The sequence below is a fragment of the Cucumis sativus genome, unplaced genomic scaffold (assembly GCF_000004075.3).
Source record: "Cucumis sativus cultivar 9930 unplaced genomic scaffold, Cucumber_9930_V3 scaffold82, whole genome shotgun sequence".
Classification (NCBI taxonomy): Eukaryota; Viridiplantae; Streptophyta; class Magnoliopsida; order Cucurbitales; family Cucurbitaceae; genus Cucumis; species Cucumis sativus.
This window is the reverse complement of record NW_022279573.1, coordinates 107,278-124,182: the sequence shown is the minus strand read 5'-3', so window position 1 is coordinate 124,182 and position 16,905 is coordinate 107,278. Positions and strand designations below refer to the sequence as shown.

General features: G+C 35.0%; 1 protein-coding gene and 1 long non-coding RNA gene across 3 annotated transcripts; one reads left to right on the top strand and one right to left on the bottom strand.

The window, feature by feature from the left end:
* Nucleotides 1-3,452: 3,452 nt before the first annotated feature.
* On the bottom strand, nucleotides 3,453-15,318 carry LOC116406278. Its single transcript, XM_031889984.1, has 3 exons — nucleotides 14,960-15,318; nucleotides 4,171-4,257; nucleotides 3,453-3,723 (listed from the first exon to the last, which is right to left on the bottom strand). The coding sequence occupies exons 1-3, from the start codon at nucleotides 14,987-14,989 to the stop codon at nucleotides 3,484-3,486; spliced, it is 357 nt and encodes a 118-aa protein (XP_031745844.1). The 5' UTR covers nucleotides 14,990-15,318; the 3' UTR covers nucleotides 3,453-3,483.
* Nucleotides 5,000-6,421, top strand: LOC116406279. Of its 2 annotated transcripts, XR_004219304.1 has the most exons (3): nucleotides 5,000-5,341; nucleotides 5,421-5,500; nucleotides 6,191-6,421. It is a non-coding gene; the product is annotated as an uncharacterized LOC116406279 (long non-coding RNA). The 2 variants fall into 2 exon arrangements; XR_004219303.1 differs by lacking the exon at nucleotides 5,000-5,341 and having other exon boundaries at nucleotides 5,348-5,500.
* Nucleotides 15,319-16,905: the final 1,587 nt, after the last annotated feature.

The following is a 16,905-nucleotide window of genomic DNA, read 5'->3' as shown; positions in this document are numbered from 1 at the left end:
CGAAATGGAGTCTATGTACTTTAATTCTGTCTGGACTCTAGTAGATCAACCAAATGACGTAAAACCTATTGGTTGTAAATGGATCTACAAGAGAAAACGAGACCATGCCGGTAAAGTACAGACTTTTAAGGCTCGACTTGTGGCAAAGGGTTATACCTAGAGAGAGGGAGTAGACTAGAGGAAACTTTCTCTCCGTTGCCATGTTAAAGTCAATTAGAATACTCTTATCCATCGCCACTTTTTATGATTATGAAATTTGGCAGATGGATGTCAAGACAGCTTTTTTGAACGGTAATCTTGAAAGAGCATCTATATATGTCTCAACCAGAGGGGTTTATAAAACAAGATCAAGAACAAAAGGTTTGTAAGCTTAAAAAATCCATTTATGGATTAAAACAAGCTTCTAGATCCTGGAATATAAGATTTGATATTGCGATCAAAATCTTATGGCTTTGAACAAAATGTTGACGAGCCTTGTGTTTACAAAAGGTCGTCAATTCCATTATAGCATTTTTTAGTCTTATATGTAGATGATATTCTACTTATTGGAAATGACGTAGGATATCTTACTGATATCAAGAAATGGCTAGCTATGCAATTTCAAATGAAAGATCTGGGAGATGCACAATACGTTCTCGGAATCCAAATTGTTCGAAACCGTAAGAACAAAACACTAGCCATGTCTCAAGCATCTTACATAGACAAAATGTTGTCTAGATATAAAATGCAGAATTCCAAAAAGGGTCTGCTGCCGTACAGATATGGAATTCATTTGTCAAAGGAACAATGTCCTAAGACACCTCAAGAAGTTGAGGATATGAGAAATATTCCCTATGCTTCCGCTGTTGGAAGTTTAATGTATGCAATGTTATGTACTAGACCTGACATTTGCTACTCAGTAGGGATGGTCAGTAGGTATCAATCCAATCATGGACGTGATCACTGGACAGCCGTTAAAACATTCTATAAATTCTACATGCTCATGTATCGTACAAAGGATCTGATCCTTACTGGATACACTGATTCAGATTTCCAAACTGATAAAGATGTTAGAAAGTCTACATCAGGATCAGTATTTACTCTAAATGGAGGAGCAGTAGTTTGGAGAAGCATAAAGCAAACTTGTATAGCTGATTCCACAATGGAAGCTGATCATTTTACAAAAGCCCTCACGGCTAAAGTGTTTGAGGGTCACCTACACAGTTTAGGTGTACGATGTTTGTAAACTAGGACAAGTGGGAGACTTATTGGCCATGTGCCCTAGTTTCATATATATTCTCTCACACCACATCTCTCATACCACTAGGAATTTTAGTCCAAGTGGGAGTTTGTTGGAATTTTTTGTCCTAAAACTCGTAGTTTGTAAATCATATTCTATTCAATAAAGTTGTTATTGAGAAATTAAATATTATAATCTTAAATCCAATAAATCAAAGTTCCAAGGCTATTTTTTGAATAAACTTGAACTTTATGTGTAAACATAAACGTGGATCAAGTTCGAGTATATAGCCTAAATAGTCTATAGTATATGAAATAAAGGTTGGGCGCCTTATTTAAGAAACTATGGATGCGGCCCACTTTGTAGTACAAACGAGGTGATCCTAATCGTTCATGTAGAGACATGAAAGTGGGGGCATCCTATGTAAAATGTTTACATAAGACTGAACCATGAATTAGTCATTTTTACGTTATAACACCGTTTACTGTTTAAAACTGACTATCTCAATTATTGATGACCTAGGTAACTTAGTCTTAATCCTGAGTTAACTATGAACTCCTGTTCACACGAGATTATCCTTAGATCTGCATAGGTGAGGGCAGCTCATCAGCGTTGGCCCAATAAGCCTCCCATTTCAGGGGTAAGATCGGGTGGATAGCTGGGAACATAGGGTACAAGATGGAATTCACTCCTACCCGCTTTAGGGTTAGTAGATAGGTTGCTCTCTTAAGCACTGAATCCAAGTCTTGAACAAGGGGCCCCACCCTCTCATTGGCCCGAGAGGGATTAAGTTTATAGGTTGAACCTTAAACCAATTGTTCAATAGTGGATTAGTGGGACTTAAGGAGCAAGATGTAATCTTGGGGGTAAAACGGTATTTTGACCCAGCCAAGGTTACGAGCAACCTGTGAAGGATTAACTTACTGATTATGGTTTTATCAAATGGACACAAATATATCTATAGTGAGGGGAGTGCAACTACGGGACTTTAGTGGAATGACCCGTTAGTTAACGAATGTTGATTAACTCGGTTTAAAAGAGTTTAGCTAGTTAATCTTGAATCGTTGGAGCCCATGATCTATAGGTCCATTAGGTTCCTCTGCTAGCTCATATGGATTAAACTTAGAACAGTGTGATGAAATAAGTCGAATTGTTCGAATTGGGAGAAGAAAGGAAACCGACATATACAGTGATATATCGTCGGTCTTCTAATTAGAAATAGAGCTTTATGTTTTACATACTATAAGTATGAATGCGGATTCATACTAAGAAGCTCGGAATTGGTCAAAAATAGTAAAAAGTCAAAATGTTGACTTTTGACTTTGAAAAGTCAAACTTTGACCGGCCTTATATTCAAATGTGATTTGAATTTTGGAAAAATGAATGCGGATTCATGCTCGGGAGGTTGAAATTAGTCAAGACGGACAAAATGGTAAAAAGTCAAAATATTGACTTTTGACTTAGAAAAGTCAAAGTTTGACTTTTGACTAGAAATATCTAATGACCATTTTACCCTTGGACTAAGTTAGTGGGAAAATCCAACATTTTGTTGGATAATCCCACTAACTCTTAGTGGGATATGTGGCTATATGAGATATAGACACCTAGCCCACTAAGTTCCACTAATTGTTAGTGGAACATTAGGTGTTGAGATTTGGCAAATGAATTGCATGCATTTTTGCATGTAATTAGGTTATAAATAGAGGTGTTTTCAAATGTTGAAGGACTTTTGCCTCTTTTATCATTTTCATCATCTCAACAAAAGAAAAAAGAAAGCTTCCAATCTCACTTTATCTCCATTACTTTCTACACCAAAATTGGGTCCCACAACCCGGTTCTTTGTCTAGAGGATAGCAGTTGAGTACTAGTGGTGGTCTCGGTTAGAATTGGTAAGAAGATATCAAACCTTTTGAAAGCTTCAAAGGTAATATTTCTTAAAACCCTAATTTGATTAGTTTATGGTTATATGTTAATTGTGGCAATTAGGGTAGAAATTCGATTCTTTTTCCGCTGTGCATGACTTAGTTCTATCACTCCAACGGGTGGTGTCCCCAATTCGGTGGATTATATATTTAGAGACGTCAACAAGAGTAAGTTCTATGTATCTTTTAATTTAAAAGCATACTTAGTTCTTTATTTAGAACTTTGATTCTAAATATTGTCAATGTACTTGTATTTTGGAATTTTCAAATTAAAATTGATGAATGGTTTTGTAAAGTCTTTCATTGCCAAGAGCTTTTATCCCTTTAGGGCACACATACCAATTAAACTAATGCAAGACCTTTGCCAGTAGTTAATGGTAGCATCTCACAAAGTGGAAGTGGTTGGCTTACCAACGGAAGATTTTCAATCATTTCTAGCAGTCCCTTTTCTGTTTGAGTATGACCTTCCATATTTTCTGCTATATTACTTATAGTTAATATCAAATGTGCATCTCTGCCATCTATGCTAATATCACTGCCTGATTGCTCTTGATGTTGATTTGCGTTGTTCATTTTTGTTCCCTACACAGAAAAGAAAAAAAATTGTTTTTATTTATAATCTAAGCTATTTTAAACAATATAAAGCAGTAACTAATGAATTAAACACCAACTGTTGAGTTTCTATAGTAGATTCTTGAAGATGTGACTCTTGAACAGATGGATTCTCATGGATGATCACATGTTTGTTATTTTGATGGTCATCATTCTTGTCCAGATTGTGATGTGATGACTAGAATCATCACGAAGATCATCATACATGTTGTTAATATCATCAAACAATTGATTTTGATTCTAGTATAAAAAGAAAAAAGGATAATAAAAAAAAATAGTTACAAAATGATCGTGTATCCTTAAGCAAACAATCGTGTAGAATATCTAAACGGTTGTTTTACCAAGGGTGATCGATATTTCAGGTGGGATATGCGATCGTTCATATGTGATATGCGATCGTGTAAAGATATATCAAACCTTTGTTCTGTCAGAAGTCGTGCTAAGAAGAGTTGAAAGCTTGTAATAAGATCCATCAAAACTGAAAGATTTTACATCAACACGTTCCTAACACAGTAATGCAGTATCAATGAGCATCAAATTACGTGAGATACGTATTAGAAAATATCTAACTGCTCAGTTAATTTTTTATGGACATCAAATCACCTTTTTTCAAGCTTAAGGAAGGAAATGTCGGCACTATATATGTAAAGATCCAAAGGTAAATATATATATATATATATATAATTATAATATATATATATATATATATATATATATTTTTATTTTTATATATTTTATTTTAATATTAATTTAAATAAAAAGAAAAGAAAAAGAAAATTCTTTATTATATATTTTTTCTTTCTTTTCTTTTTTTTCTTTTTCTTTTCTTTTTCTTTTCTTTTCTCTCTTCTCCTTCCTCCCCGTGCGCCCTTCCCCTTCTCCCCGTCCGCAGCCCAGTAACCGCCGACCTCCATTCCTCTTCTTCTTCCGTTTGCAGCAGCCGTCGGCTGCCACATGACCGCTGCCCAGTCCAGATCTGCGTCGCAGCCCAGCAACCGCCGTCCCTATTTCCTTCTTTCGCCGTGCGCTGCGACTCCCACCGATCCTTTCCCTTCCGTTTTCTTCCCGCCGCAGCCCAGCCGCAGCCAGCCGCCGATCCTTTCCCTTCTGTTTTCTTCCCGCTGCAACCAGCCGCCGATCCTTTCTCTTCAGTTTTCTTCCCGCCGCAGTCCAGCTGCAGCCCGGGCGCCGATCTGCCGTCTCCATCTCCGGTTCGCGAAGCAACCTTGCAGCAGTCGTCCCGCGCGCATATCTGCCGTCTCCATCGCCGATTCTGTCTCCGTCAAAGCCAAGGCCGCCGCGTGAACCAGTAACCGCCACGCTCCCCGCTCACAACCGCCGCTCCACCTGCTATCGACGTCGGCCGACTAGTTGCTGTAACCGTTCAGATTTGCTGTCTGTTCGCGACGGTTTCCATCCGTGAAGCCCAGCCGCCACGTCTCATTTGGCCGACCGTTGATCGACCCATACTTAGGATTTTTGCTGCGAGTTCGACATTCGTGCGTTGAGGTGTTGGGAGTAACGTTAGGCTCCCTTACATTCACAACCAGATTGTGAATTGTTGAAGGTTCAGTTCGCCATTATATAGGTGAGTTGAAACTTACGTTGAGGAAAATAAGTGGGATATGTATCGTGAAAGTAATTGAATTTTGTGTTGTTATGCTTAGGATTGTTTCGAGGACGTTAGTGATTAAGGAGCTTCCCTAACTTTGAGGTAAGGGATTTTCTACTGGACTCAATTGTGATTGTGAACTGTATGTGTGTTGAATGTATAGTGTGGTTTGACTGAAAATATATATGAATGCATATGAATTGAAGTAGACTTAACGTCGAATGTATATCGTGATTGTCATGGAATATATATATAAGTGTGTGTATGTGGACAGGACGAAGATTGTAGATTGTGTTTGTATGAGATACAGATGTGAACTTGTGATTTTCGTTTAGATTGGGTGTACGTTACGCTAAAGTATGACTGTGTGCTGGTGAACTGAGGGGTGTGTTGACTGTATAGTTTGATTGACTGACGTATTAGTATATTATTGACAGACATATGACTAAAGTAAAATAAGTTGACTGTTAGGACGTTGAGAGAAAGAACCTTGTGTTTTGAAGTAACTGAAAGATGGATTGAATGGAATGAGGGGAAAATTGTTAGCTTGTATTGGGATGTGTACCTTGTAGGTGTCCCACGGGATCACCAATTTATTGTGCACCTTCGGGAGCATTAGACTGATATGTGTTTCTGCAGAACACTAGACTGATATGTACGTCCCTCGGGGCGTTAGACTGAGATGTGTATCCTACAGGATCACAAGACTGCGACTGTACAGGGTGTCCCAATAGAACGTTAACAATTTATTTTCCCCTGACGGGACCAGTAGAGGGTCTCTTACTGAGTATTTAAATACTCACCCTTCTTATGTTTAATTTTCAGGCAAAGGTAATAAAGGCGGCAAACCGGCGAGGGGCAGGAAGGAAGCGTGATGCCATAGGAAATATGTTGTTTGCTTCCGCTTATGGGTTCTTGTGAGGTTTAAGATGAATTGAAATTTTGCTTACAAACGTTTATTGTAAATAGTATTGTTTTTATGTTTTCTTGAATGTTTGAAATTCAGGCCTGACTTAAAGATGTTTTTAAATTAGTTTACGTTTCATTTTATATTAATCAAAGTCTTTTATTTGTTAAAAATTAACGACCTCGACTTACTTAGAAAAGTTGGGTCGTTACAATATATGTCAGAGTTGTGCATTGCAATGGAAGTGCCAACACGAGGTGATACATGTGTGTCTTTCTGGGATGTAAATGCCACTCCCCGACTAGGACCAGCATAGTCTTAGGGAGAAAGCATGCTAGGAATTGGAGTTGTGTCCTCAATTTCTTCAAGGACTTGAGCATTTCTTCTTACACTAGAATGTCTCCTGTTTAGAGAGTTTATAGGATTTCTCAAGGCCATTTTTGCATACTTAACAGCTCTTGACAACGGTAGAGAGTCTAAATCTACACTTTCAGGGGGTTCCAACTCCACCACTTGATGAGCCAAAGATAGAGAAGAATCATTAATGATCCAGTAAGCAACATGAAACCTTGTAATTTTGGGGTTAACGGTAGTCCCTCCCATTACTAGCTCAACACTTAAACGGAGTCTCCTCTATAAAATATAAAATAATACAGACACAAATAGTGAATGAAATCTTGTGACGTAACAAACACAAATTTTATGTATACTGCAATTTGACTAAATATTGAACAAGAAAGCCCAAGGGAATACACAAAAATCCAACGTTTTTAGGGGTCAATTTGAAAAATGGCAAAACTACTTTTTCTTTTCAATTTTAGCAAACAACATTTTTTGCACGTGCATGGTAGTTTATAAAATACCAAAATATTCACCTTCTCCAACTATAACTATTTTGTTTTTACATTGTAATTAATTTATGTTATGTATTTATCAACTTTTAATTAATTTTTACTTGAAATAGATACATCAACTCATATCATAACTTTTCTCTTAAAATCTTGGGACTCAACTAATTGATTCAACATTTTAATAACATTATTCAATCTTACTAATTTAAAAATTACCTAATTGAATTTGAATTTCAAAATAACCAAATTGAATTTCAAATTTTCAAAATTATTATTTTTTAGAATTTGAGAATCTCAACGATAGATTTTATATTAAAATAACCTTATCTCAAAATAATTTTAATGACTTGAATATCAAGATAATTAAATTGTTATTTTAAAATCGAAAGAAAAGCACAAAAAGCGCACACGCCCACTCACGTACATACGCACGCGCGCGTATACGCACACACACCCACACGCACACGCACAAACGCGCACACGTGGACACTCACACCCACGCACACGTAGACACACACACCCACGCACACGTAGACACACACACCCACGCACACGTGGACACGCGCATACGCACACACGTACGCACTCGCGCACACGCACGCACACACGCACATATTCACAAAGATGTATAAATGAATTAAAATTAAAAAATAACTACAATAATTGTGTTTAGAAAGACTTTTAAACTATGTTCATTTGACTTAATAACGTTAATTAAATTATAATTTCTATCAATATTGGTTTAAAAGTGTCTTTAGTGTAATTATTTCAATATAATGCAGTCTTATCCAATTTTACGAACAAAAAACAAGTCGAATATGTACCAGTAGAGGCACACTCTTTGTCATAAGAGATATAGCAAAGTGTTTATGGGTCATTTTGAAAAATGGCAAAACTACTTTTTCTTTTAAATTTTAGCAAATAGAATTTTTTGCACGTGTGCATGATATTTTATAAAATACAAAAATATTCACCTTCTCAAACAGTAATTATTTCGTTTCTACGTTGTAATTAATTTATGTTATGCATTTATTAGCTTTTAATTATTTTTTACCTGAAAAAAATACATCAACCCATATCATAACTTTTTTCTTAATATCTCGGGACTCAACTAATTGATTCAAGATTTTAATTTTATTCAATCTTACTAATTTCAAAATAACCTAATTAAATATCAATTTCAAAATAATAAAATTATTATTTTTCGAAATTTGAGAATCTCAACGATAGATTTTGTATCAAAATAACTTTAATTGAATTTCAAAATTAAAAAATATCAACTTGTACACTATCTTTATCTCAAAATACATTAATGGCTTGAATATCAAGATAATTGAATTATTATTTTAAAATTGGGAGAAATTTTTTATAGATCTAAGTCATGCACAGCGGAAAAAGAATCAAATTTCTACCCTAATTGCCACAATTAACATGTAACCATAAACTAATCAAATTAGGGTTTTAAGAAATATTACCTTTGAAGCTTTCAAAAGGTTTGATATCTTCTTACCAATTCTAACCGAGACCACCACTAGTACTCAACTGCTATCCTCTAGACAAAGAACCGGGTTGTGGGACCCAATTTTGGTGTAGAAAATAATGGAGATAAAATGGGATTGTAAGGTTTTTTTTTTCTTTTGTTGAGATGATGAAAATGATAAAAGAGGCAAAAGTTCTTCAACATTTGAAAACACCTCTATTTATAACCTAATTACATGCAAAAATGCATGCAATTCATTTGCCAAATCTCAACACCTAATGTTCCACTAACAATTAGTGGAACTTAGTGGGCTAGGTGTCTATATCTCATATAGCCACATATCCCACTAAGAGTTAGTGGGATTATCCAACAAAATGTTGGATTTTTCCACTAACTTAGTCCAAGGGTAAAATGGTCATTAGATATTTCTAGTCAAAAGTCAAACTTTGACTTTTCTTAGTCAAAAGTCAATATTTTGACTTTTTACCATTTTGTCCGTCTTGACTAATTCCAACCTTTCGAGCATGAATCCGCATTCATTTTTCTAAAATTCAAATCACATTTGAATATAAGGCCGGTCAAAGTTTGACTTTTCAAAGTCAAAAGTCAACATTTTGACTTTTTACTATTTTTGACCAATTCCGAGCTTCTTAGTATGAATCCGCATTCATACTTATAGTATGTAAAACATAAAGCTCTATTTCTAATTAGAAGATCGACGACTATATCACTATATTTGTCGGTTTCCCTTTCTTCTCCCAATTCGAACAATTCGACTTATTTCATCACACTGTTCTAAGTTTAATCCATATGAGCTAGCAGAGGAACCTAATGGACCTATAGATCATGGGCTCCAACGATTCAAGATTAACTAGCTAAACTCTTTTAAACCGAGTTAATCAACATTCGTTAACTAACGGGTCATTCCACTAAAGTCCCGTAGTTGCACTCCCCTCACTATAGATATATTTGTGTCCATTTGATAAAACCATAATCAGTAAGTTAATCCTTCACAGGTTGCTCGTAACCTTGGCTGGGTCAAAATACCGTTTTACCCCCAAGATTGCATCTTGCTCCTTAAGTCCCACTAATCCACTATTGAACAATTGGTTTAAGGTTCAACCTATAAACTTAATCCCTCTCGGGCCAATGAGAGGGTGAGGACCCTTGTTCAAGACTTGGATTCAGTGCTTAAGAGAGCAACCTATCTACTAACCCTAAAGCGGGTAGGAGTGAATTCCATCTTGTACCCTATGTTCCCAGCTATCCACCCGATCTTACCCCTGAAATGGGAGGCTTATTGGGCCAAAGCTGATGAGCTGCCCTCACCTATGCAGATCTAAGGATAATCTCATGTGAATAGGAGTTCATAGTTAACTCAGGATTAAGACTAAGTTACCTAGGTCATCAATAATTGAGATAGTTAGTTTTAAACAGTAAACGGTGTTATAACGTAAAAATGACTAATTCATGGTTCAGTCTTATGTAAACATTTTACATAGGATGCCCCCACTTTCATGTCTCTACATGAACGATTAGGATCACCTCGTTTGTACTACAAAGTGGGCCGCATCCATAGTTTCTTTAAATAAGGCGCCCAACCTTTATTTCATATACTATAGACTATTTAGGCTATATACTCGAACTTGATCCACGTTTATGTTTACACATAAAGTTCAAGTTTATTCAAAAAATAGCCTTGGAACTTGATTTATTGGATTTAAGATTATAATATTTAATTTCTCAATAACAACTTTATTGAACAGAATATGATTTACAAACTACGAGTTTTAGGACAAAAAATTCCAACAATTTTACATTAACAAATATAAACTTGTTCGCACACAAGCACATACGCACACAAGCACAACGCACGCACACGCACACACATACACTCATCCACACACGCACACGCACGCGCACATATGCACACACGCACAAAGATGTGTAAATTAATTAAAGTTAAAAAACAAATACATTAATTATGTTTAGAAAGAGTTTTAAACCATGTTCATTTGACTTAATAACATTGATTAAATTATAATTTCTATCAATATTGGCTTAAAAGTGTCATTCGTTTAATTATTTCAATATAATGCGGTCTTATCCAATTTTACCAACAAAAAACAAATCGAATATGGATCAGTAGATCTACACTCTTTGTCATAAAAGACATAACAACATTTTTAGGGGTCATTTTAAAAAATGTCAAAACTACTTTTTCCTTTGAATTTTAGCAACTAGCATTTTTTGCACGTGCATGGTATTTTATAAAATACCAAAATATCAACATTCTTCAACTGTAATTATTTGGTTTCTACATTGTAATTAATTTATGTTATGCATTTATCAGCTTTTAATTTTCTTTTACATCAACTCATATCCTAATATTTTTCTTAATATCTCGAGACTCAACTAATTAATTCAAGATATTAATAACTTTATTCAATCATACTAATTTCAAAATAACCTAATTGAATTTGAATTTCAAAATAACAAAATTGAATTTCAAAATAACAAAATTATTATTTTTCGGAATTTGAGAGTCTCAACGATAGATTTTGTATTAAAATAACCTTAATTGAATTTCAAAATTAAAAAATATCAACCTGTTCACTATCTTTATCTCAAAATAACATTAATGCCTTGAATATCTAGATAATTAAATTATTATTTTAAAATTGGAAGAAACTCAACATTAAAAAATATTAACTTGTTTGCACACAAGCATAGAAGCACTGCGCACACACGTACACATGCACACTTACACACACCGCGCGCACACGCACACCTACAGACAGACACCCACAAACGCACGAACGCACGCACACACACATGCACACGCTCATGTATGCACACACACACCTATCCACACGCGCACAAGCACACACACATGCACAAACGCACACACGCGTACGCACAAAGGCACACACGTAAACACATAAGCACACGTAAACGTACACACCCAAGCACAAACGCACACACGTAAACACGCACGTGCGAGCACACCCACACACCCAAGCACACACGCAATAGCCCGCGCACACACACGCACGCACAAACACATACAAACATGCACACACCCACACACACATGCACATGGACACTCGCACGAACGCACGCACATACACATACGCACACCTACCTAAACGCGCACACGTACACACGCACATATGCATAAAGATGTATAAATGAGTTAAAATTAAAAAACAACTACATTAATTGTGTTTAGAAGGACTTTTAAACCATGTTCATTTGACTTAATAACATTAATTAAACTATAATTTCTATCAATATTGGCTTAAAAGTGTCATTCGTGTAATTATTTCAATATAATGCGATTTTATCCAATTATATTAGCAACAAACAGGTCGAATATGAACCAGTAGATATACACTCTGTCATAAGAGATATAGCAACATTTTTATGGGTCATTTTGAAAAATGACAAAACTATTTTTTTTTTTTAATTTTAGCAAATAACATTTTTTGCACGTGCATAATATTTTATAAAATACCAAAATATCCACAGTCTCCAACTAAAATTATTTTTTTTCTATGTTGTAATTAATTTATATTATGCATTTATCAGCTTTTAATTATTTTTTACCTGAAAAAGATACATAAACTCATATCATACTTTTTTCTTAATATCTCGGGACTCAACTAATGGATTCAAGACTTTAACTTTATTTAATCTTACTAATTTCAAAATAACCTAATTGAATTTGAATTTCAAAATGCAAAATTATTATTTTTATCAGAATTTGATAATCTCAGCAATAGATTTTGTATCAAAATAACTTTAATTGAATTTCAAAATTAAAAAATATCAACTTATTCACACACAATCACACGCGCATACACATACGTACACTTGCACGCGCGTGCACTCATACACGCACACACACACACGTGCACACACGCACACACACACACGAACGTAGGCACACACACACAAACGCACACATGCACACGCACACCAAACCGCACGCACACAAATGCACACGCACTCACCTACTCACGTACACATGTATGTGCGCATACACACACCCAAGCACACGTGGACATGCGCACACATGAGCGCACACACACACACGCACACTGATGGTTCAATTTCATCGATAGTTCCTATTTTTGCTGACAGTTTATTTTTTGCCATCGATAGAGGATCTTCCGACAGACCTACGTGACAGTGTGTGTTGACAGCTTAATTTCGTTGGCAAATGAAAAGTCGATTAGTTTTTGAAGATTTACTGACGATATTTGTCATCGACAAAGGGTAAATTTCTTGTAGTGCATGTACATCAAACATATCAAATTTGTTAAGTGTACCAATGAAGTATAACAAGTTTATTAGTGGTGTATCAAGTGTATCAAACTTATAAGTGAAGTCTTTAAGTGTATCAAACTAATCAAGTGTATCAAGGCCTCATGGGTATCAAGTGTATCAAGAAGAATCAAGTGTAACGAGAAGTATTATGTGTATGAAGATGTTTCAGGTGTGTATCAAAAAGTATCGAGTGTATCAATGAGTACCGAGTGCATGAATTGTATCTATCAAATGTATCAAGTGTATCAGTAAGAAGTATCAAGTGTATCAAGGGGTATTAGGTGTATCAGACGTGTATAAGGTGTATCAAATGTACATCAATAACAAGGGCATTTGTGACATTTTACCTCTTGATGTGTGAGTTGGTCTTTGTTTTTGTCATTTTCTCAAATAATAAAGTATGTGTTCTATGGACTTAATTATTATAACTTATTTTGCCATTTTCGCAAGTGTCCCTTAATTGTAATACATGTATATGTGACATAATCTAATCAAACTAACTCATAAATGGACTTAATGTATCAAGAGGTATTAGGTGTATCAGACGTGTATAAGGTGTATCAAATGTACATCAATAACGAGGGCATTTGTGACATTTTACCTCTTGATGTGTGAGCTGGTCTTTGTTTTTGTCACTTTCTCAAATAATAAAGTATGTGTTCTATGGACTTAATTATTATAACTTATTTTGCCATTTTCGCAAGTGTCCCTTAATTGTAATACATGTATATGTGACATAATCTAATCAAACTAACTCATAAATGGACTTAATCGATCTCATGGACCACAAATTCTTCAATTACTTGCAAATTTGGTGAGTTCCTTCAAACGGTGGGTGGAGAGCTTAATTTTGAGAGAGAGGAAAAGTCGTGAAGAGTATTTGCGAGAGAGGGGGGAACGTCGCCAGAGAGCATTTGCGAGAGAGCTAAAGACAACGACGATGTGGGATGAAGTAAGGTTTTTTTCGGTTGTTGTTCACAAGTGGGATGAAAGCTTCGAATTATTTGTTTTAAATCAAAAAGCGTATGATTGAAGGAAAACATTGATTTTTTATTAGGGTAATTTTTAATGACACATAATTTATGTCATTAATTAACAATGCGAAAATTTTGTCAAGAAAACTCAATTTGTGTCACGAAATGATAACTTTCGCCTTGTTCCAATAACCTTATTTTGCCTTGCTCCTCTATCTCTTGCAATGTACACATAAAGCTTTGGCAATTTTACCAAAGTGGGAAGCAGCTAAGGGGACGAAGGTATATTCGGAGAGAGATTGTTAAACAATTGTAAAAAGTAAGCCCAGAAGAGAGGTCCAATAAAATTCAGCCACCTCTCACATAGTAATTGAAATAGTCTAGCAACTTCAACCATTTCCCTCACAGAGAAGAAGAAGACCATAGCCACTCGAGGCTTTTGCACAGACAAACACCAAGAAGATGGTGTTCGGTTCCGTATCTGTGCTAAGCGCGTCGTTGTTGACGCCAGGCATCACACCTTGGAAAGGCTCTCTTCCATTATATATAGCCAAAGAACTTCCGAATTATTGAAAATAAATATTTTCAACAGTTTTATATTCTCCTTTAATTTATATTCACTTTTGTTAGAAGCTATTTCTTCTTCATTTTTCTCACGAAAATCACATAATTTATTTACTGTTCTTGTAAATGTGTAATGATTATTTTATCATTTCATGTGAACAATATGATTTTGTTACCATTTACTCTCTTTGCTTTTTACTATTGAAATCTCCCTAACTATAAACTAATTGCACAATTTTGCTCCTAATATACGATCATGTAGCAACCTATAAGCCAAGAGTAAAAACAAGAATCAATTGAAGAGGGAATATATTGATATATATCACCCTGGAAGATGAAATACACATGGAAGAGGGAATAAGTTGATACAAAAACTAATCACCATTCATCATATATGAACAAAATATGTAATGAAATGCTTGGAATGAAACATGATGAAATAATTTTCATTAGAATAAAATAAAGGGTAAGAAAATGTATCCATACCTTCGGATGGTATTCAGAAACAATCACCATAGGCAAATTCTGAGTAACGACACCAAAAAACTGAACTACTTTAGGATGACGGATCTTTTCCAATAATGTCAACTCATATTTGAATGCATTTATGTAGGAAATTCAATAAAATAATTAAGAAACCTTGCAATATGTGAGAGATATACGAACTTCAAACAAATTTTACAAGTTTCAGCAAAAATTTTCAAACAACTTTTAAAGTTTAAGCAAAAAGTAACCGTAGGTAGGAAGGGGAGAAAAAGTGGGGTCTCGAATTAATTCTGAAAAATTAGTAGGCTTTCAAAATTTAGGTTCTAGAAGTAGAATTATTGCAGAAAAATAAATAATTGCATCATTCAAATTGAATCAAACATATCAGGATGTTATATTCTCCACAACGTATAATGGAGTATAAACATAAAGTTTCTATATACAAAGCTATGTATCTCTACCCTTGACTTCTCTTTCTCTCTTTCTACCTTTTTTATCCTTTCTTTCTCCCATTCACTCAATACACTTGCAAGAACCTTCATTTTTTTTGTATTTAAATTTTCTTGGCACCATCCTTTTTTAATTATCAAGGGTTTGTTATTGTCACATCTCTACCTTGTCAATTTTCGTTTTTCACTCAGCTTTCTTTCTTCTTTTGTCTTCACTACTTTCTTCGCTCCTTCTTCTCAAGCTCTAACTTTTGCTATTATCAACCAGTCTCAAATGACCATTGGAAAACCTATAGCCCACTGAGAGGCAGCCAATATAGTAATGCCTCTAATGATAAACTCCAATGAAATCAAAAGTTCTTCTTTAAGATTTGGAAAAATATATTAGATAAAGCATAATTAGTTGAAAAAGAACCTCAAAATTTTGTGTTAAACGACTACAATTTCATCGTATAATATGCCATATTGACATCATATTTTTCCTACAAAAACATATTAACTAAAATAAGCTCATAAACACAAAAATGCACTAAGTGTTGGTTAACATACACTACCTTGAAATATGACAAAGACTTTATTTCTCCTAACCAGACAGCATAGTCAGGAGGTAGTTTGGGAGCAAACATAATTGACTTAATTTCCACTAGCAATATCCTATAAAAATTTCAAATTCTTGAAATATGGAAACCAATGGAAGTTTTAGGGGAATGAAGTATAACCTCTAAATACAGAAGGATGACATAAAGGGGAATGAAGACTCAAAAGAAGGACGACGTTTTCGTAGAGAAGGACGACAATTTTGAGGGACAACGAATGAGTAACCATGAAGGATTTGGAAACGAATAGAGGTTTAGCGAAAGTGGAATGTGACAGAAGGACGGTGAACGTGTTTACTCGTTTTCGAACAGAGAATGTGTTTACGCATTTCGAACGGTGAACAGACGGACGCAAATCAACGAAGGTGAAGGGAACGCAAAGTAGACGAACGGTGACGGACGATGAACGCAAATGAATGAAGGTGAATGCTGATGAACGCGAAGGGAAGTCTTTTTCGGCAATGAACGCAGATGAATGCACAGATGAACGCGAAGGGAAGGTTAGGTGAACGACGCTTTTGATTTCGGGTGGAGAAGGGACAAAGTCGCGGCGAATTAGGTTTAATTAAGAAAAGGGGAAGTGATCTAATTGAAACGCTGTGTTTTGTAAAAGAATATTAAAACAATAATTTTTTAGAAATTTCTTGACGTTTTTAAAACGTCAAAAAACAAATTAAAATTTCTTGAAGTTTGTAAAAACATCAATGATCTTTTAGAATTATCTTGACGTTTTAAAAACGTCAAGAATTTTTTATAAATTTCTTGATGTTTGTAAAAATGTCAAGAACTTTTTAGAATTATCTCGACATTTTAAAAACGTTAAGAATTTTTTATAAATTTCTTGACGTTTTTAAAACATCGAGGAAAACTATATATTATTGACGTTTAAAAAACGTCAAGA

Bases quoted from the DNA above. Each gene is read 5' to 3' on its own strand.
- LOC116406278 (XM_031889984.1), bottom strand. From the start codon at position 14,989: ATGGTGATTGTTTCTGAATACCATCCGAAG. The intron at 4,258-14,959 runs GTATGGATACAT...TTACTGTGTTAG, and splicing joins TTTCTGAATACCATCCGAAG to GAACGTGTTGATGTAAAATC. The intron at 3,724-4,170 runs GTTTGATATATC...TTTTCTGTGTAG, and splicing joins CGACTTCTGACAGAACAAAG to GGAACAAAAATGAACAACGC.